The sequence below is a fragment of the Physeter macrocephalus genome, chromosome 4, assembly GCF_002837175.3.
Source record: "Physeter macrocephalus isolate SW-GA chromosome 4, ASM283717v5, whole genome shotgun sequence".
Classification (NCBI taxonomy): Eukaryota; Metazoa; Chordata; class Mammalia; order Artiodactyla; family Physeteridae; genus Physeter; species Physeter macrocephalus.
The window spans coordinates 60,078,069-60,100,354 of record NC_041217.1 but is presented as its reverse complement, the minus strand read 5'-3'; the positions used below and the strand labels follow the sequence as shown (position 1 = coordinate 60,100,354).

General features: G+C 44.1%; 1 protein-coding gene across 1 annotated transcript in view; it reads left to right on the top strand.

The window, feature by feature from the left end:
- Window positions 1-2,872: 2,872 nt before the first annotated feature.
- The window catches only part of CD247 (CD247 molecule), a 79,203-nt gene continuing 59,789 nt past the window's right edge, over window positions 2,873-22,286 (top strand). Inside the window, exon 1 of the mRNA XM_055084229.1 lies at window positions 2,873-2,945. Within this exon, the coding sequence (XP_054940204.1) occupies window positions 2,888-2,945 (58 nt within the window). The 5' untranslated portion in view covers window positions 2,873-2,887. The remainder of the gene's footprint in view (window positions 2,946-22,286) is intronic.

Below are 22,286 nucleotides of genomic sequence, written 5' to 3'. Positions count from 1 at the left end.
TACCTCATTGTAGTTTTGATTTGCATTTCTCTAATAATTAGTGATGTTGAGCAGCTTTTCATGTGCTTCTTGGCCATCTTTATGTCCTCTTTGGAGAAATGTCTACTTAGGCCTTCTGCCCATTTTTGGATTGGGTTGTTCATTTTTTTAATATTGAGCTGCATGAGTTTATTTTTGTGTATGCTGTTAGGGAGTGTTCTAATTTCATTCTTTTACATGTAGCTGGATAACCAAGCACCATTTACTGAAAAGACTGTTTTTTTTCCATTGTATATCCTTGCCTCATTTGTCATAGATTAGTTGACTGTACGTGCATGGGTTTATCTCTGGGCTTTCTATCCTGTTCCATTGATCTATATTTCTGTTTTTGTGCCAGTACCATATTGTCTTGATTACTGTAGCTTCGTAGTATAGTCTGAAGTCAGGGAGTCTGATTCCTCCAGCTCCGTTTTATTCCCTCAAGACTGCTGTGGCTATTCGGGGTCTTTTGTGTCTCCATACAAATATTAAGATGATTTGTTCTAGTTCCGTAAAAAATGCCATTGGTAATTTGATAGGGATTGCATTGAATCTGTAGATTGCTTTGGGTAATATAGTCATTTTCACAATATTGATTCTTCCAATCCAAGAACATGGTATTATCTCTCCATCTGTTGGTATCATCTTTAATTTTTTTTATCTTTGTTCTTTTAAATGCATTTGTGACAGTAAAAGTCCTTTATTGATGAATATTTAAGTTGATTATAAATCTTTTGCTCTTATCAACAATAGTAAAATAATTTGTGCCTAGCTCATTTCACATGTATGTAACTCTACCTGTAGGATAAATTCCTAGAAGTGGAATTTCTGAGTTAAAATATTTTTGCATTTGTAAGTTTGATACAAATTGCCAATTTGCCCTTCATAGAATTTTATTTAATCAAACACTACCATAAGTCATGTAAGATAAAGCCTACCCCCTTACCAACACTGTCATCAAACTTCAAAATGAGGTTAAAGATCTTTCCTTTAGAGACATTTGTATTTCTTTTTCTGGGAACTGCCTGTTTATATCTTTCCCTCTTTGTATGTTAAGAAAATTAGCGCTTGCCTAGAGATCAGTTGCAAATACTTGACCCATGTGATTATTTGTCTTTTAACTTTGATTATGTATTTCTGCGGCGTCTGTTGTAACTTCTCCTTCTTGAGGAAATGCCACACACATTTTCCACAGGGGCCTTGCCATTCCACATTCCCTCCAGCAATGTACAAGAGTTCCAATTTCTTCACATCCTTACCAACACCTTGTGTTTTTAAATTTTAGCTGTCCTAGTGTGTATGAAGTAATAGTTCACTGTAGTTTTGATTTGCATTTCCCTAATGACCAAAGATATTGCGCAAGTTTTCATGTGCTTATTTGCCATTTGTATATCTCTTTGGAGAAATATCTATTCAGATCTTTGGCAGATTTTTACTTTTTTTTTTTTCTAGTTTAGTTGTAGGAGTTATTTATATGTTCTGAATACTATACCCTTATCAATATATGATATGGAAATATTTTTTCTATGGATTGTCTTTTCACTTTCTTGTTAGTGTCCTTTATGCACAAAAGTTTTAAATTTTGAGGAAGTCCAATTTACCTATTTTTTCTTTGATTGCTTGTGCTTTTTTGGTGTCCTGGCTATTTTTGTACATTAATTTTTTCATATAAACTTTGGACCCAGATTATCTTGTTCTAAAACTTTTGTTGGCATTTTTAGAGGGATGGGTTGATTAATTTAGAGAGAGGGACTTTCCTGGTGGTCCAGTGGTTAAGAAACCACCTTCTGATGCAGGGGACATGGGTTCAATCCCTGGTCAGGAAATTAAGATACCGTATGCCATGGGGCAACTGAGCCCACACGCTGCAACTACTGAGCCCATGTGCCACAACGAAAGTTCCCGCATGCTGCAACAAATATCCCGCATGCCACAACTAAGACCCAACACAGCCAAATAAATAAATAAATAAAATAAAATTTTTTTAAAAATTTAGAGAGAATCGTGGTCTTCTTAAAAGGGAGATTTTTATCAAAGACCAGGATACACCTTTCCATTTACCCAAGTCCTTTCTGTATTCTTCAGTAACACTTTAAAGTTTGTTTCACATAGATCTTACACCTTCTATCAAGTTTATTTCTTGGTATTAATCTTTTTTTATTATTGTAAATTAGTCTAATGTTTAGGTTCTGACAACTAACAAAAGTGTTTGAAGTATTATGTGAGCTATACTATTTTCTACGGTCCAAGTTCAGATCTGCAACCTCAGATCTACTCCAGCACTTTGCTTTATAGGTAAGGACGCTGAGGTCTAGAGATGCTGAGTGACTTACTCAAGGCTGCACAGCAGGTAGGTAGCAGAGATGGCACTATGGCCCAAGTATTCTGTCTCTACATTTCGCCTGACTCTGAATCCAGAGTTCTGTCATCTTACCAACCGCCATAAAATACACGAATCTAGGAAAGTGGCGAATGTTCTTACATGCACTGGGAACTTGTAGTTGCCTAGGGATTGACGTCACCAATCAAGATAGGAGTTAGATAAAAATTAGACAAAAATTAGGAAAAAAGGAAAATAAAACAACGGTTAAGCGAGAAAAAAAAGCAAAAATTCAGGCAGACACACACTCGCATACGTGTGTGCACATACACCGCCCCCCCCCCACAAACCCTCAAACCTCCAGAGCTTCCTGCCTGTGAACCGAAAGGAGTGTGAGTTTCCTGGCCCTGCTGGCAGGTGCCTTCTCAAAGGCCCCATCGTCCTCCACTTCCTGAGGAGGCTGCAGCCGAAGAGACTGCTTTTCTCTTCCTCGTCCAGTCACGGCTGCCTCGGCCTTTGCCCCCAGGCACCCCCCTGGGGAAGGACAAGATGAAGTGGATGGCGCTTGTTACGGTGGCCACCCTGCAGGCACACTTCCCAATTACAGGTAAGGCCGGATGTATCGATGGCAAAGAACTTTTCGGAACCCTTTGTGCATGTGTGTCGGGGGTGGAGGGAGATAGCAGAGGGCTGGTGAGGCACCAGTGTCTCCTTTAAATCCTGCCCTCCCCAAATCAATGAGCAGCTGAGCGGGGAGTGTCTGGCTTGATGCAGGCATCTGCCTCATTAAGGCCAAGCTGGGCATCAGCTCAGAGCCAGCTGCTTGAAAACACACCTGTGCAAAGTATGGATTTTTCCAGTGATAAAAGGAGAGAGAAAAGTCTGTGGTGGGGAAAGGATGAGGAGAAACTGAGGCAGGCCCCATGTGGACAAGAGGAGAGGGAGTATTTAACAGAAGCCTGGAGGGACCAGAAAATGTCAGCCAGGCCATGTTTCATGCTGAGGCACTTTTCTAGTCTTTATGTATTCTTCTTTCACACCCTTGCTGGCTCCGTCACTCAGCCCCTTTCCTTCTTCCTTCGCCAACAAAGAACATTGCATTTGTTGTTGGTCAGAGAGGGTCATGGCTGTGGCCCTGGCTGACCTGAAACACCCTGATGGGCCAGAGACTGACTGGGTTAATGAAGGAGGGGAGTGGCCTTCTTCAGGGTCTGTATTTAGGCTTAGCTCTGACTTGGCTGCCTCTGTACCCCACAGCCAAGGGCTGCCTGATGACACACCCATCCAGGCTCAGTGACTAACCCACCGCCTCTTGCTTCAGGCAGCTCTCTGTCTGAGGCCAAAAAGCCAGAGATGCTGACAGAATGTAGGGGACAGATGAGAGGATGTGACTTGTTAAGTAGCCACCACGAGGAACAACCAACCAACAAGAGAACCTACTCCTCACTTCATTCCAGTCCTTAGAGTATGGCTTTTCTAGAATCCTTTTACCCTTAACCGTGTTTGCTAGCTCAGATAATAAGAAGAAGTGAAAAGAAGCAAAATTGACTGCCTCTGGGCATTGACGTCCTGGCATTTTTTTACAAAATATGGGACAAGCTGTATTTGAATCTAAAGAAACCAGGAGAGTGGTCACAAACCAATGTCCTTCCTCCACTTTACAGCTCACCTCGGTGTGGGAGGGAGTTTGGCGACAAGGGGGGAGGGCAGGAAAGGCCATTGGCGCTTTTGTTCCTGCCAGGGAACATGGCATAGCTGCTGCCTAGCACCTCGGGTTTTTCGAGGCCTAAGTAATCGCGGGGTTTTCTGTAAGATGACAGCTCTCTTCTCAGAAAAGCCTTCTTGGGTATGAGTCACGCGGTGCCATAGGTAAGAACACCAGGGTGAGCCCAGAGCAGCCCATCCTCGTGTGCAGGGCACAAGAGGACCCAAGACGCCAAAATGGCCTGTGAATTCAATGACTTCAGAGGGAACCGCTGACAGTGGTAGATTCAGACCTTGGGCTTCAGGTTTGGGGGATGGCACTTGGTAGATAATTCTACCATGTGAAGTTTCCTCAGGGGTCTATTTGTGTTGGGTCTTGGGGCCAAGGCTGGGGCAATGGAATTAGAAGAGGAAATAAAAGCTGCTTGGGTGCTGGTGGCTGCCAGCAGTGGTAAACAAAACCCCACCCAGAAGACAAGATGGGGGCCATGCCTCATTTCCACAAGGTGTGTACAGAAAGAAAAGCCTTAGATTCATCTTTCAATGCCACTTGCTTTGCTGGTGTGGAGACTGAAATTTCAGCTATTTTTAGATAAGGTTCCTGGACAAAAGCTTTCCAAAGTGTCCTAGCCCTGTTGAGGGAAGGCTCGGAGGCTTAGAGAGGCCTTTAACACCGAGGGCCACAAATGGCACCCGTGTTGGCTGAGAAGACACACTCTATGATTTCCTTTGGAGGAAAGGCTACTGACTGACGGAATTCGAGTTGAGGTCTTCCCTCTTTTCTTGCTCAGTTAAGTTACTCATCCCCGAACCCTTTTAAAGCATCTTCTTTTTACTAAGACTTTTCCATTTGCATTTTCTTGCAAATGCCCAGATCATTAAGATCACGGCAAATAACGACCCAGTCTGTCTACCTGAGGAGGTCTCCCTGGGTGAGTCTGCCAAGACGGTCAGCCGAGGCTGGAAGAGATTAAGATGGCGTGTCTAATGGCATGGGCAGACTTCTGCCTGCAGAGCCCTCAACTCCTCAGTGCCTCTAACTCCCTGCCTCACAGTGGTCAGTGTGACCTTGGTCCTTCCTTTGTCAGGAAATGCAGCTTTGACACAAAGTCTCAGGAAATGCATGATCCTAGGTGTGGTGGGAAGAGTCAGGCCAGTCACAGTGCTGCCAATTTCCCAGCTGTGCAACCTTAGGCAAGTTACTTAACCTCTCTGGGCCTCAGTTTTCTCACCTCTAAAGTAAGAATAACCTTCATTGCAGAGCTATGAAAATAAGAAGTAAATGTTACGTGCCTGATATGTACTAAACAGTCAATACGTGAAAGTTGTATTAATTCTTACTATTATTACATCCTGGCCTGTTTTCTTGTTCTCATTATCCAGGGACAGGAAATGGAAACCCATGGTTAGGATTCTTAATTTGCTCTTGATTGTGTTGTAAAGCAGCACTGGGCATTTTCTCCATCTGTTGAAATGCAGCTCATCCTTCTTTTGCTTTCTGAGCATACCTGTAACAGCTCAGGAACATAGCGGTGATCCCTCCCAGCAGCGGGCCCAACTGTGAACAAGCATCAAAACTTTGCTGGGTCATAGGATGAGCATTACAGCTACCATTTCTATTTTTCTGAGACACTTATTCTGTAAGGGATATTCCCCCAAAGTGAAAACATGACTGACAATACATATAAGTAGTTCGGGGGAGCAAGTTAGAACACAGTCCCCCTGGTCATCACTGGTCAAGGTGGCCATCCAGAATTTGCAGCCAAATGGTTGGTGTGGATGCACAGTGACCAAGGTATTTAAATGAACACTCCTCGAAACCAGACCTTTGCTTAAACTGCTTGGAGCTGGGCTTGAGGGAAGCTTTTATGTGATGCCAGGAAAAGTTTTTCATCGGTGGCATTTTCACCAATGGTTTATTTTGACCTCTGGTCATCTGGCTCTGCTCATCCAGATGATCTACTTCATTTTCTACCTTGGCAGTTCTCAGATTTGCTGGCCTGTTTACACATCTGCTGCTGCAAAACATCCCCCAGAAATGGCGCTGGGAAACTCTTGTTTAGGTGAATGACCACTGCTGAATTTATTTTCAAATTCTTTTTATTTTTGCCTTTGTCTTTAAAAAATTAGATTTAATTTTTTACTGGATATACACTTTTACTTTCAAGAATCCCTGGGCACTGTGTCTTGTTTTATTTTGAAGGATTCAGTCACCGTTAGGGAACTGTCTTGCTTTAGAGTTGTCCAAACACACACTCTGTAATCCTTTTTCTCCTGAGCCTTATTTACCTATGGGTCAGCTAACTGATTAAATAAATAGCAACGATAGTTCAAAATAAATTTCTTCTCTGCTTGGGCCAGGGCTAGTTCTTATTAACATTAAAGTGACGGTAGATTTAATCAATTTGAGAAAACATAAAGTCCATTTGGTTAAAAAATAATCACACTAGTCATTTGATCTGTTAATTGAAACAAAACAGTCAGTTTAGTCACTGCACATACATAGCCATTCCCTCCAGTCTCAAACACAGTCTATGTTTTCTGAGGGAAAAGACGCTTCAGTCTTGCTCAGGGATGTGTCCCAGCACTTAGCATAGTGCCTGGAGCAGAGATCACATGCAGTAAATATTTGTTGAGTGAATTGAAAGGTGGGTGAATGAAGGAAATCTAGACCTTTCCATGTGATTAAATTCACTTTAATGGTTTAGGGAGGGGGGTTGTATATTGGAGTGGCATTATTTGGACCTTTCTTCTAGAGAACTTAGCATTAGACAAAGTACTTTAAAAAAACACAGAAACTAAGCTGGTGGAGGGGACAGGGCAGTTTGAGTAAACAGATGGATTCAAAATGATTTACAAGGACAGTTTTGGACAAAATCCTACCGTTGTTAAAATTTTCTGGTTGGACCGTATGAAATTTCCTATATTCATTTATTTGGGACCTACAAAAATGATAATTTCATATGATTCAACTAACACTATATCTCAAAAATTAGACAAAGAAAGATGCTCATTTTTCTGACTTGGCTTTAACACTAGGGAAAAGCAGAAAATAAAGAAGGCTACCACCGTTGGAGATTAACTAATGAATTAATACACTAATGAAAGGCACCAAGGAGAAAAATAAGAGTTTGTGGATTATAGCATAAATCGCATTATTCCATTGCCCAACTGCTTCAAAATATAGAAAGAAAAAAAATAAGCAGGATATCTCATCATTATAGTCCAAATTGGTCTAAGTTACTAAGTAAATATCCCAACTAGCTATCATTTTTTTTCTCTCTCTTAATTTGAGGTAGTTTACCAAAAATATCATAAAATCAGAGGAAGTTATAAATTAAAAAAATATTCCATTCCAGTATTTTTATAAGTGTTTAAATATCTTTATATAGTTGTTATTACAAAAACAATTTCAAGTGCTTTTTTTCCTTAATATTTTATTCTGAGCATCTTTTTTGATACTTAGCCTTATGATTGTTTTTAATCGCTATGTAAATGTCCATAGTTTATGCATCCTATTTTCTTTACTATTTCATTATTGTTGGACATTTGAGCTGTCTCTAATTTTTGTTATTATAGCTAATGCTGCAAGAAAATCTTTACATCTGTAGCTTTTAAAATTTCTTCTGAATTTACTTCCTTGGGCTTATTTCTCCAGGGCTGACAATTAAAGGAATAGGTTAAAGTAAAGGAACATTTCACAGGATACTTTAGACTTCTGTTGAAGTCTAAACAGTTTTTCTGTCAAGGAAAGAGAGTTTTTTTCCCTAACTCTCTGACCATCTGCAAGTGTTTCTTGTCTTTTCTGGAGCAGGCGATAGGGTGGAGGGAGAGAGGAGACCATGGAACCAGAAAGATCTGGATCCAAGTCCTGATCTGTGGCCAGTTGCCTACCTTCGGAGCCCCGTTCTTCCTCTGTGAGATGGCGGTAACCGTGTCTACCTCACACAGAGCACCGTGGAGTGGAGATACTGCTCGGAAGTGCCTACACACAAGAGGTGCTCGGAAAGCAGTAGTCATTATCATGTGTGCCTCAGTTTCTCAACCTACAAAATAAAGGATATCATTTTCCCAGTGGAAGAAAGTGGAAACCCTGGTACACATGCTTTCTTTGTCTTCCCTTGTCACTAAATTGCAGTAAACTTGGGCAGGAATCTCTTTAGTTTTCGCATCTGTGAAATGAATTGCGTATGGTCTTGTAATTACCAAGTTGGGTTTATTTTGTTGTTTTTTTTTTTTTTTTGCGGTACGCGGGCATCTCACTGTTGTGGACTCTCCCGTTGCGGAGCACAGGCTCTGGACGCGCAGGCTCAGCGGCCATGGCTCACGGGCCTGGGCTCACGGGCCTCTCGGCTCCACGGCATGTGGGATCTTCCCGGACCGGAGCACGAACCCGTGTCCTCTGCATCAGCAGGCGGACTCCCAACCACTGCGCCACCAGGGAAGCCCTATTACCAAGTTTTTAAGAACGTTTAAGTTACCTAGCTTCTCACCCCACTGGTATTGGCTCATATAATTAGGAACCTAAACTTCATTCTTCCCTGAAGCTCCAAATAAACAATAAACTTAGAACTTTAAAAAAAACATGCGGACTTCCCCCTTATCACAATATTTTTAATTCTCCAGTGGGAGTCTCTGTTGTGAAAAATCCAAGGACAGATTCCAACGTTTTCTGCCTTGTCCCTTATGCTTGTGCGTTGGATGCAGATTTATGGCCACACAAGGACTTTGTTGGTGAGCACTGACTTGAAGAGAAAGCAAATTGAGGTCTGAAGCAGCTAAACTGCAGTGGTGGAAATGTTAGGAGCTTCCACTGTCCGCTTTGCTTGCCTGTTATGATTTGTTCTACTCAGCAATTAATTTGCAGGCTCAAGGGGAAAAAAAGAAATAGAAAGCATTCAAACAAAGACAGGCAGGATCCTCGCTGGTCCAGACAACTGTTCTGTTAGTGCAGTCGTCCCTTTATATTTACAAAATGCTTTCCAGCACCTTCATTCATAACCGTCCAATGGCAAGTAGCAGAAAAAGTATTGATTTTAAGATTCTCTTTTTATAAACAAAGAAAATGAGGTTCAGAGGTTTGGTGACTCGCCTAAGAGTAGAACCAGGCTCCAAACATGGTTTCTCTGATCCCTTGTTCAAGGTATGTGCTCTTGAATGTTCTATGCAGCCTGTCTACCAGGCCTGCTGTCAATTTGCAGTATTATACATCAGTTGACTGAATTCTGAAGCAGAGTTTTGAAGGTATTTCCCCTTAGTAAGCACGTATTATGATTTTCCTCTCAATTTCTGAAAAAATAATTGTTTTGATGCTGAATATTCTCATTTAAATATACGTTTTTCTGCTGAGTATGAAGTATTTGGTTGTTAATATAGAATTGCATTTTTCTCTGGCCTATTATTACAGTTCTGAAATCATGTTCTCCCCAATTGGTAAAATCTATATTTTCTGTTTTGCTGTTAATAAATATACCTATTTTGGAGCTTTTCTTGAGAGGGTCTGGCCCCTTTCTCTGTGTGCAGGTACCGCCCCCCTGTCCTCTCCCCTGCCGACCACGTTATGCATAGGTGGAACTCAAATGTGTAAATCAAAGTGTAAATTAAATCGTATTTGAGAAGACTTGATCCTAAATAGTAGCCGTTAACCAATCTGTTTGGTAAGAATGTATCTTCATACAGTGTGTAAGGTTTTGTGCGGTGAGGTTTTCTAAGAGAATAGCACATTATTACACACAGATGCTGGGTTGAGATTTGTTTTTTTATATAAATCCTCAAGGAGTGGGAGAATTACCTTTAAATGACAAATATCTATAATCAATTCTTAATTTCTTTTTTGTTTTTCATAAATTTTATTTATTTATTTTTGTCTGTGTTGGGTCTTCGTTGCTGCACGCGGGCTTTCTCTAGTTGTGGAGAGCAGGGGCTACTGTTCGTTGTGTTCTCTTGTTGCAGAGCATGGGCTCTAGGCGTGCGGGCTTCAGTAGTTGTGGCACACGAGCTCAGTAGTTGTGGCTCGTGGGCTCTAGAGCACAGGCTCAGTAGTTGTGGCACATGGGCTTAGTTGCTCTGCGGCATGTGGGATCTTCCTGGACCAGGGCTCAAACCCGTGTCCCTTGCATTGGCAGGTGGATTCTTAACCACTGCGCCACCAGGAAAGCCCTCAGTTATTAATTTCTTATGTCAGATTTTAGCCTTGAGTCCACTTGAATCTGCCTGGGCTGAGCTCAGGGAGTGCAAACCCTTTTGCTGTTGACTGGAGCAAAGCAAACCAAGATAAGAAATCTGATGCTCAGAGCGGAAGCATTAAATTGCCAGATTGTGGATATGGGTGGCTCTTAGTGGGGCCACTCCCCAAGCTGAATGGGAGGAGGGCTGGGAAAGGAGAAGTCTCTGAGAGGTTCTCCAGCTATTTGCAGGGCTGCTGGGTTACAGGTGCATTGCCTTTGCCAAACCCTGGAGTTGGGGAAGACGGCTCAGAACACAAACCAACACCACTATTTAGGATTAAACAAATCACCACTTCTCTCTGTCGCTGTAGATACTAGAAAGTCAGCTGTGTGTTCCTTCATTTCACCAGGTCCCCAGCATGAGACGTTGCACTGGCTCGAAGCCATCATGTGAATGTCGGCCCTGAGTTAGGACTGCCTTTTCCTCATGCAGGCTGGGTGTGGCAGTGGAGACTTGGAGGGAGGAGGTATTACAGGCAAAGTAGAAGAGACAGCCTGGGGGTGGGGCAGGGGGCTTTCGATCTGCAGCTGTGGGAGGCAGACTGGCCAGAGCAGCGTGCTCCCGGGAGAAGGCCGCTGAAGTGGGGCTGCAGCGTGGGACCAGCCTGTGCCCAGGCCCCGTCCTGCGGCTTATAGCTCGGCGCGGGTGCGGCACGCACATGTGCTGGTGTGTGTTTACCTGTGTGCTCTGCTGGGGGTACAGATGCCTGTGCCCCAGTGTGCATGTGGAGGTGTGTGTGAGGCTGTGTGTTGGTGCACGTGTTCCAGTGTGTCCCAGCGTGTGGGTGCATTGTGTGTGCGCCTGTCTGTATGCAGATGGACGTGTCTTGCGTCTGCAGGTAAGTCTTTCTGTGTGCACCAGTGAGTGGCTGTCTGTGTATAATGTGTGCATTTAAGAGGAGGTTGGTGGCAGCCGGACAGCTCTGTAGAAGGAAGGGCAAACATTGCTTGAGCTTAGAACTGGCCAGCTAGGCAAGAGAATGGCAGGGCTGAGATTTCACTGAGCCCATTCCAGGCATTCTGTGCAGAAGGGAGTCAAGAAAACTTCTGTCCAAGCTAGAATCTCTAGGATCATGGAGAGGTGGGAGCAGCTTCTTCATAGATGCGGAGACGTCTCAGGTCTCCCAACTGCCCTCAGAACTCTGCCATCTCCCAAGTAAGCCTGCTGTCTTTCTTTCTTTCCACCTTCCTCCCAGTTCCCTCTACTTAGAATGCCTACCCTACTCCCACCCTGACCTGTAGAAACCCTGTCTTCCCCTTATAACGAAGTCCACATACCTGGGGATCTCCCAGACCCACTGTTGACATTGTTACCAGCGTTGAGGTGACAAAGGAAGGTGGAAAATTGTTCTTCTCATAACTCAAGGTTAAAAACCCAACACAAACAGTTCCCTACGGTGAGCCCTTCTCAGAGTGGAGGCCCAGCACACAGAGTTTCAGGAACACGTACCCGTCAGCAGAAAATGTCACCAGCTCCCCAAATTCTCACCAGTTCCTCCCACAGTGGCCATCCTCTGAGTTTGGACTAAAAGAGTCCAAATACATTTGATGCTTTTCTTTCTTCCTGCCCTCAGAATAGATAAGCAATTCAATAAGGTGGCTTGTGGTGACCTATTCTGGCTGTCGAGAGTTCGTATCACCAGACTGATAGTTATTTTTCATATCTGGTTATTCAAACCATCTGAATGGCACATTTGCCCACAAGGGCCACCTTGCTCCTTCGTTGGGAAAGAGAGCGTGGAATTGGAAGGAAAAGGGAGGAGGTGCCTGGCAGAAAATGGTGCAAATGGCGCATTTTTAGGCCTTACAGACCTTTCTAAGGCGACGGGAATTTAATTCTGTGTCCTGTCTTTTCTTTGCAACACCCAGTTGAAAATATGAATTAAGAAAAAAAAGTTTGCTGCTTTAAAATACTTCTTGATCTGCCGTTCTTGCTAAAGTACTTAGAATTATACATATATTTGCACCATGGCCATGATCCAAAGGAACCAGAGCAAGTGAGAAAACTGTTCATTGGTGGTCTGAGTGCTGAACATTTTGAGAAGTGGGGCACACTCACAGACTGTGTGGTGATGAGAGACCCCCAAACCAAACATCCCAGGGCCTTTGGTTTTGTGACTTACTCTTGTAGTCACACGAGGTGGATGCGGCAACGTGTGCTGGACCACACAAGGCTGATGTGTGTGTGGTGAAGCCAAAGAGAGCTCTTTCTAGAGAGGCTTCTGTAGAGTCCATCTAACAGTGAAGAAAATTGTTCTTGGTGGCATTAAAGAAGATATAGAAGAATTTAATTTGAAAGACTGCTTTGAAAAGTATAGCAAGATTGAAATCATAGACATTATGGAAGACAGGCAGAGTGGAAAAAAGAGAAAGTCTGCTTTTGTGATTTTTGGTGATCATGATACAGTTGATAAAACTGTTGTTCAGAAACACCACACTCTCAATGGGCATAACTGTGAAGTGAAAAAGACCTTTTCTAAGTAAGAAATTGCAGTCTGTGGGATTGCAAAGAGGTGGAGGTAGATGTGGCAACTTAATGGGTCATGGAGGACACGTTGGTTGAAGAGGAGCCTGTGGTTGTGGAGGTAGGTGGTGGCAGCAGGATGATGGTGGATATAATGGATCTGGAGGTGATGGTGGCAGCTATTGTGATGGTCCTGGTTATAGCCTTAGAGGAGGCTAACGTGGTGGTGGACCAGGATATGCAAACCAAGGTGGTAGAAATGCTAGTGGTGGCAGAGGATATGATGATTATAATGAAGGAGGACATTTTGGCGGTGGTAACTATGGTAGTGGAGGATACTATAATGATTTTGGAAATTATAGTGAACAACAGTAATCAAATTATGGGCCCATGAAGGGGGGCAGTTTTGGTGGAAGAAGCTTGAGCAGTCCCTGTGGTTATGGATCTGGTAGTGGAGGGGTGGATATGGAATCAGAAGGTTCTAAAAACTCAGCAGAAAAGGGTTGAAGTTCTTAGCAGGAGAGAGTGAGGAGTCGTCAGGAAAGCTGCAGGTTGCTGTGAGGCAGTCGTCCCAAGTGCATTAGACGAACTGTAAAAATGTGCTACAGAAGGAACAAGGATCCGTAGTCAGAAAAGTTATTGCAGCTTAAACAGGAAAACTTCTTGTTCAGGACTGTCATAGCCACAGTTTGCAAAAAGTGCAGCTATTGATTACTGCAATGTAGTGTCAGTTAGATGTACATTCCTGAGGTCTTTTATGTCTTGTAGATTTGTCTTTTTCATTTCTTTACATCAGGTATGTTGTCTTGTAAATTGTGATAGTGGTACCGGGAATAAAAATTAAGGAATTTTTAACTTAAACAGAAACAAAAACAAAATAAAACAAGTCATCTGGTAAACCACTTGACTTACCAATGAGTAAATATTTACCAAGCACTTCTCTTGTGCCCCAAGGAAAACAAACAATTCTGTAGATGGTTGGCCCAACCAGTCCATTGACGAGGCCGGTGTCTTGGAGATGGATGTTGAGTGATTGAGAGCCCACAGGTAAAAGAAAGCTTCCCTAGTTCTATAGGTCGTGTTCTCAGGTTTTATGAAAAAGTCTTAATTTCCCTACAGGCTTGCTTCTTTGTGGTCTGGTCTAATTTTCATCGTTTTGTGAGCCTGTGCTAATTTCCATGCTGAGTTTAGTAGCAAAGGAGGCGTATATCAGGAGATACCAACCAAGACTATTTTGAGCTAGGCTAGAGAGCTTCAGAAATTCCCCGCTTTGATTTCTTCAGATTAGAGAGAAATCTTTGTCTTTTCTCCCACTTCACTATCAATGCTTCAAAACCCAGACCTATATAAAATACACAAATGCTTTCTGGACAAAATGAATCTTGTCTGTTTTCTTTGGATTTCGGTGGGAACAATAAAGATTGAGCTACAAAAGGTTGGCAAAGAGGCTTATTATTTTTCTTTCTATTAAGTGTAGAGGCTTCAAAAGAACAGCTCAGAAAGTCAAATAATTGTATCTACCGCAGCTCACCCATCCATCTCCCTGCTGACCTGGCCTGTGAAATCCCCTTTAAAAACTTGGCCAGCTCTCACCTGCCCATTGCAAATGCTGTATTGTTAAATGTTCCCATCCATAATTCCACAAGGGAGGCCGCTATAAAGCAAATTCCTTCCATTTCAACAGAGTATCTCGTCAGGAATAGCTCTCTGGGGTGAGGCGAAGGGTGCCTCTAACTTTCAAAGCTTTGTAATTTCATCTTGGAGAGGGAGGTACTTGGAAACCAAAAATGGATTGTGAATAAAGTTATAATCACAAACTCTTGCAATCCAAAATGGCCAGTGGGGAGGATGTGAAAGGGAAGGTTTGGAGAGCAGCTTTTTATATTCATGACAATTTCTTGATTTCTTCAGTTTGGAAAAAACACATCTGTTTGTTTCTAGCTATGGCTCTAAACATAAAGCCTCAGACTCAAAGCCGATCTAATTGCTGATTTGGTTTCAGACCATAGCTTCCTCAGAAAATTCCTGTCAGCCATTTTGAAGAGCACAAAATGGCTCCTCTGTGCCAAGGGATAAACAGAGGATTTGGCTGCTACGGGATTTTAAAATTTGGCGTTAATATTTTGCAGCAGCATTCAAGCCTGGAGTAATTTCAACTTAAAAAGGAAAGACATCTAGCCTCAAAATTGGCTAATAATCTCAGATTCAGTGCAGAATGATCACTCAAGGAAGCAGGTATTGTGCCACTGGGTCCTCTCTAGGGAGTCCTCTCTATTGTCCTGGATGCTTTCCGTGTAGAGTTCCTTCAAACCCATGGTCTTTCTCCAAGTTTGACCCTATGACATTATCTTTCTCTTCCATCACCTTCATTCCTTTTCCCTGAAGGTTTTTAAAAAATCCTTTCCAAGGGAATATACAAATCACATGTAATGGGATTTTGAATTATGTAAATTCAAAATAATGCAATACAAAAACTTAATAAGGTCTCAATTTATGTGCACTATTTACAATAATGTGACTCTGATATTGTGTTTATTCCTGTGAGAAATTAACTTGAATTTTGCAGAATCATCAGGAATGCACCTCTCATGTAGTTTAACTACTTCGTAATCAGAAGGGGCCTGTGGTAATATTGTGATTAGCAGAGGTGGGCATGGGGGATGCTGTCAGTGAGTTGTACTTTCAGTGATAAGAACAGTAGACGGAGCCTCTCGGGAAAGATTTTCTGTGACCTTGCTCTGGTATGACAGAATCACGGAATATATGGCTGGAAAGGATAGATACCTTCAAGTTCTACTTCTGGATTTTACCAGGGAAGAAATGGTGGTCCAAGAGATCAATAAATCAGCCAAATGTCATGTAGCAGAGTCAGCTCTTGAACCCAGGATTTTTGATTCTCGCCCCAGCTATCGTTCCTCTGGGCTGCCAGGCTCCCCTGCTGTAAAGGAATGGTGTTTCCTGAGCTGGGCACTTGGGTCTCAGGTGTGTGTAACGAGGCTTCACATTGGAATGGCAACTGCAAGAGGGCTGTGGCTGGCTGGACCATGTTAGTTCATTCTAGCCATGAGGCCCTGTCGGTGGCAGACTGGCCACTTCCATAAGCAGGGGGACATCCTTCAACTATTTCAGGAGGTGCAAAAAAGCACTGGGTCATCCCTACCAGGAGGAAACCCCAGATAGGGACAGTTGATGCTGCTGGGGAGCCTCATTTGATCAACTTCCCATTGTTTTTAAGTTTTTTGCCCATTAGTGCCACAGGCCCTGACTTGCCCACCTACAAGACAGCAGGCTATCTGAGGGCCTTGGTTCCCACGACCTACTCTCCTGCAGCCTCTGGGAGAAAATAAAGTCAGCACTCCTCCCAGAATCCTGTCAGGAGCAAGGCAGACAGTGGACAGGCAAAAAGAAAGCTACACACACATACACACACACACACACACACCGAGCCAGAGTGCTTTTTATTGGTATAAAATAAAAGTTTAATGAATGAACAAGTGACCCAAATTCCATATATTATTAGTACATATAGGTTCAGAAAATGCCTTATGTATGTAAATTATGCCTCAACAAAACTGCTTTTTTTTTTTTTTTTTTTTTTTTTTGTGGTACGCAGGCCTCTCACTGTTGTGGCCTCTCCCGTTGTGGAGCACAGGCTCCGGACGCACAGGCTCAGCGGCCATGGCTCACGGGCCCAGCTGCTCCTTGGCGTGTGGGATCTTCCCGGACCGGGGCACGAACCCGCGTCCCCTGCATCGGCAGGTGGACTCTCAACCCCTGCGCCACAAGGGAAGCCCAAAACTGCTTTTTAAAAAAGAAAATATCAGCCACATACAAGGGGACCTTCCCCTGCTAGATGAGGCCCTTGGAAAGTTTTGTGGAAGAGAATATTATAACAACACTTAAAATATACTTAGGAGAGTGTTTATTGAATCATTTAGTAATGCAAGGGTTCATTTTCTAATTTAGCTATTTTCATGAGTGTGAATTTTCACTTATTGGATTATCGTAGAATAGACAGACACGTTTAATTTTCTTAAGGAGGGATGTGCCCAGATTTTCCTGTCAGTTGTTCACCAATGGACGACCTCCCTGGGGTGAGCAGGATTGACCCCTTGGACTTGGAAGAATTTCCTTTTAAGAGCTTAAACATCTCTGCTGTGACTGCCCCGGGGCCATGGTGACCACAAGGACAGTGACCCACTGATCCAATGCCCTGACAGACAGACTCACCTCTAGTCATGACAGGGCATCTGTTAGGTTAATCTAGCTGGAGAGAGAAGACTAAAACCAATGAGAGAAAAATCAGGTAATCTTTCTATGAATGAAGAGGGTATGTTTTAACGATACATTTCCTTGTCGGAAATATTATCAGAGGTAGAAATAAAATGCAGAGCATAGCCGTGCCTTAATTCATCCTAAATGTATTTTCTGAGGAAGCACTATTACACGTCGGGTGCTGCACCGTGATACATCCCAGTTGCTGTGCTTGGAGAACTCACAGTTTCGAGGGCTGATAGATGTATCCGAATAGTCTGGTAAAGTGATATGAGCTGCAGTAACAGTTAACACTTGTTGAGAGGAGCTTGTTTTCTGTGTTGTTTACATGCATTAGGTCAGCTAATCCTGTGGGACTTTTATTGGTGTCCTCATTATGCAGGTGGGGAGCGGAGGCCCAGGGGTACAAAGCTAGCAGAGCTGGACTTTGGCCCCAGTCAACCTGGCCCCCACTGTGAACCATATTTCCTCTGGGTGCGGATAAGAGCCTACATTTGTCATAAACTTAGAGGGAGGAGTTGAGGTTTGTTTGCCACAAAAAGTTGGAAAAGGGCAGATCTGGTGTTAGGAACAGGATGTCTTACCTCAGGAAATCAGGAAACACCTGCGAGGGCTCTTAGCAGTCCCTGCCCATCCCTGGAAACTCATTCCCCACCCTCAGGATGGTTCTGGGATGAGAGCCTGGGGGCACCTTCCACTCATGGCCCTTGGGACTGAGACACATAGCCCACCCCCACTCCAGGCCCAGTACTGACTTGCCTCCCTGGGATCAGCTGCTCACATGAGCCAACCTTCTTCATCTAAAGGAGCTGACTCCTAAAGGCCTTGTTCACTGAAGTTTATAACAAAGGGATTGTTTCCAAAACTGTGTTCTTCAAGATAGGAATGCTGTACCACAGAAAGAGGGGACAGAAATATTGGAAACGCTAGTCTGAGCGAACTTAAGGAAGGTTTTGTTTGTTGTTGTTTCACTGCAGAACTTGTCAGAACCTTCTCTCTGCAAATGTGCCTTACACACCCCCAGGAGGAAGAGAGGGAGATATACCATGCAGTGCTGTGCTAATTGATTTGACCCCATTTGGCATTTATTTTTTCAGGGAACCCCTATTAAATGGCCTACAGAATACAGATCGAGAAAAGCTCAATGGAGGACTATATTGAATGGTTCAAAATGTGAGGGCTATCAGAAAGCTAGGCTGGAGGAGTAAAGGGATGCACTTTGGGGTCAAAGGATTTGAATGGGCAGGACTTAATACAAAGCAGAGGAGAGGAAGACACCCCAAGAAAGGGAAGTACATATCAAAGGCATGACAGCAGCATGAGTGCAAATGCCCAGGTAAGGGCTTAGAAGCTCCATCCCTTTTGAGCACCTCTCGTGCCCTACTCACACCTCCATGGCAATCAGAACAGGCAAATGATTGGGGGGACATTTTGGGGCACTGATTGGCAGGATTGTTCCAATGAAAAGAGGGGCCAATGATACTTTACTCTTCTTACATAACCTATGTATTAAATTCTGCAACAGAAGCTCCCAACAGCAGAGGAAAGTTTAGCACGTCCTTTGTAGTGGATGGTGCCTGTTCATACCACGTTGGCCTCCCCCTCAGCTCCTGGCCTGCCTTCCAGCTGTTGTCATCTGCACCTCTTGGCCCGAGGCCTAGCTCTGGCCCTGGAGTCTGCTCCACCCTGTGCACCTACAGGCTGCCAGTGCAGGAGAATTAACGCCCTGCTGGAGCAGCCCTCAGCCAGTGACTGAATTCTGACCCAAAAGGCTTTGCCGTCACGTGTGGTAACTCTGCACTCCCTGTTTCAGGCTGTTTCCTCGAATTTGCCAGCATGATGAAGCCCTGTTGTTAACAGGGGTAACTAGCCAATAAGGCTTCCTTTATTGAGTTCCTTCCTGTTCCGGCCAGACTCCCGCACGTATTTACAATATCCATTTCCTAGGGCTGCTGTAACCAAGTACCACAAACTGGTTGGCTTAAAAAGCAGATATTGATTCTCTCACAGTTCTGGAGGGTAGAAGTCCAAAATCAGTGTGTTAGCGGGGTTGGTTCCTTCTGAGAGAGAATCTGTTCCATGCCTCTCCCCTAGCTTCTGGCTGTTTCCTGGCAATTTTTGGCACTCCTTGGCTTGTAGATCCATCACCCTGATCTCTGTCTCCATCTCCACATGGCCCAGTCTGTCTTCGTGTCCAAACATCCCCTTTTTATAAGGACACAGTCCTATTGGATTAGAGCCCACTCCAGTGACCTCATCTTAACTTGAGCATCTGCCAACACGTTATTTCCAAATAAGATCACATTCACAGGTACTGGGTAGGGGGAGGGGGGTTAGGACTTCAACAATCTTTTGCAGGGCACAGTTCAATCCATAACACCTACCAATGCTTCCTGGGAACATCTCCCAAATAAAGTACCTGTATTCCAATCTTTGTCTCAGGGTCTGCTTCTGGAAGAACCCAAACTAAGACACCCTTTTGAAAACGGTACCTCAGGGGTACAGAGAGATTGTGAAACTTCCCAAGCACCATGTAACAAGTCCCTTGCTGAAATTATGATTTGAGTCACCATTTTAATTTCTTACCTAAATACAAGAAGATACTTCTCAACCTCTCCTAAGACTATCTGGAAGAGTTGTTTCTATGATGGCTTGATTTATTTGTTTTGAACACTGATTGTTATTCTCCATGATGTGGCTCAATGAGGGAGGGAAAGAGACATGTTAAATGCACTGGGGTCTTTGCCATTAGGTATTGCTAAGGGAGATACTTCTAGCTCAAGGCATAGGTGTTCGTTTCCAGCCTGGTTGACTGTCAAGCTCCTGCTGAAGTGACTGGTGTAGATGCAGACTGTGGGGTTGCTGAGCCAACTTGGTCCCCTCCCTCCCTCCGGAAGATGGAATAAACATGTCAGAGGGGAGGGTGCTTCCCATCTCAGGATCACCGGGGTTGCCCTTTAGAAAAACATTGCCAGCACATTCTGCAATCTCGAAATGAATCTGAATGGTAATTCAAGAGGCAGGGCTTGTTCTGGATTTTGAGGCAGTTCTTCTACCTGCTCCAGACCCCCCTTTCCCAAGCTCCAACTCGACTCCACATAGCAGTAGTCTGGATGGCAGAGGGGCCCTGACAGGAGGAAGGGCTAGGGTGGCAGCTGTGGCTGGCACCTCCTGCCTTCTGTGTGGTCTCCTTGGTTGGTGAAGGAAGAACAGACGAATTTCTGTTTCCAGGTCACAGCTGCCGGGGGCCCCGGCAGTAAGGCAGGGTGGTTCCAGTTCAGTTCTGAGTCAAGAAATGCTTCAAACATGTTTTTCTTGCCAAGAGTCACCAGGAATTGGCCATTTCTCTGTAGCTTTCTGCAGTCCATGAGCATTTGAGAAACTGGATGAGGGCCCTGACTGCAAGGAAAGGCCTTGTGAGTGTGTTTTAGTTAAGAATACATTTTGACTCTAGTGAGACATGCTTGTTTACAAACACAGGTATGTAGACCAGGACTAGGGATGACCTTGATTTTCTCTGCTGTTGCAAGAAGATTGTGTGTGTTTGTGTGTGTGTGTGTGTGTGTGTGTGTGTGTGAGAGAGAGAGAGAGAGAATTAGGAGGCAGGAAAGGGACAAGAAGATGTATTAAAAGGATATTCATGGCAAAGAAAGTAATTCCTAGGATTCCTTTTCTCTTCTTGCTAGCAACCAGCACCTCAGGGAGCTCTGGGCTGTGGGTGTGGGAGGTTGTGAGAGGAGAGTGTTGACTAGAAGCAGCACAGCTTTTATTCTACTGCTGGAAAATGTCCCCCTCCTTTGTGAGAGAAGGCCACTCTCTGAGGTTCACATTGTCAGCAAGGAGTCCTTCTTGCTCAGCTGATTTAGGAGAAAGGAACCACATCCTGAAGCAGAACAGTCTTCATTTATTTCAGATTCTTTCCCTTGTAGCCAACTTTCCATTTACCTTTAACTTCCATCTCTAACGATGTTTATCGCGCGTCTGCATGCACCCAGTGTTTCCACATAGGGTCCCATCACATAGCCCATTCAGTCTTATGACAACCCCATGAGGTACTCGGCATCAGTACTCCATTCTATGGGTGAGAAAACCAAAGCTCTAAGAGGCTAGTCTCAGGACTTGTAGTTAGTAAGTGGTGCCGCCTAGGTTGGATGCCTGCCATTCCCAGGGTCCTCCCCGTGCAGAGCTCCACCATGAATACGACTGCAGGAAGAGGTACTATCAGAGGAGGGGGCTATGGTGTGGGATGATGAGACCAGGTCTGAATCTCTTTCTGGGCGATTAGGGTGCTCCTGACCACATGTCTCCCCATAGGCTGTAAGACAGATCTGCCTCAGGCTCTCTCCCTGGGTCACAGGGACAACCACCAAGCCACCTGCAGCCCGTACTTCCTGCCAGCACCATTTGCAGTTGCTCAGGGCCCACCCACTGACGTGTGGAAATGGGGTTGGATGCAATTGATCGAGGGCTGCTGGTAAACACTTACTGGATGTTCTGAATGGGTCCAGGAGTGGTTAATCCTAGGAAAGCCCTGTCCTCTGGCCAAGTCCCTTCCCCAGGGCTAGCTGGTCATGACTAATGTGTGGCGTGGTCTTCCTTCACATGGGGAGGATGGTTTCTCAGACTCTCCTCTCTCCTTCTTGGCCTTGCTCAGACCCCATCTCTGCTTTGAAGCCTTTGCAGCCCACCCAGCCCACAATAATCCCTCCCTTCACTGAACTCCTCAGGCTTTCATTGTCTGCCCCTCTCAATCAATGGTGAAGAGCATGGGTTCTGGATTCACACTTACTGGGTTCAAAGTCTACTTTTGGTAATTTCCAGTTGTGTGTCCTTGGGGCAAATAAAGGCTTTATGGATCTGGGCCTCTTCATCTGTTTAATGTGGGTAATGATACCTACCTCAGAGGTGTTTAGTGAGGAACAAAGTCTTTAATGCATGAAAAGTGTTGGTCTTGGTGTGTAGCACATGAACACTTGATATACACCAGCTCGTAAGATTAGTGCCCTGGGCTGTCGTGGGTTGTTGACTCACATCATCATTCAACTCTTGTATTATTAACTTTTTATGTATGTAGTTACACGTTGCTTTTCCAGCTGAAAGATTCTGGAGGCAAGGACCCTGACATTGTTTGTGTTCTTTTTATGCCTAAACTATTTACCATTGGACTCTCTCGAATGAAACCCAGTGGTTAAGCAGAGCTCAGCAAACTTTTTCTCCAAAGGACCATATGGTAAACATTTTAGGCTTATGGGCCACAGGTCTCTTTCACAACTACTCA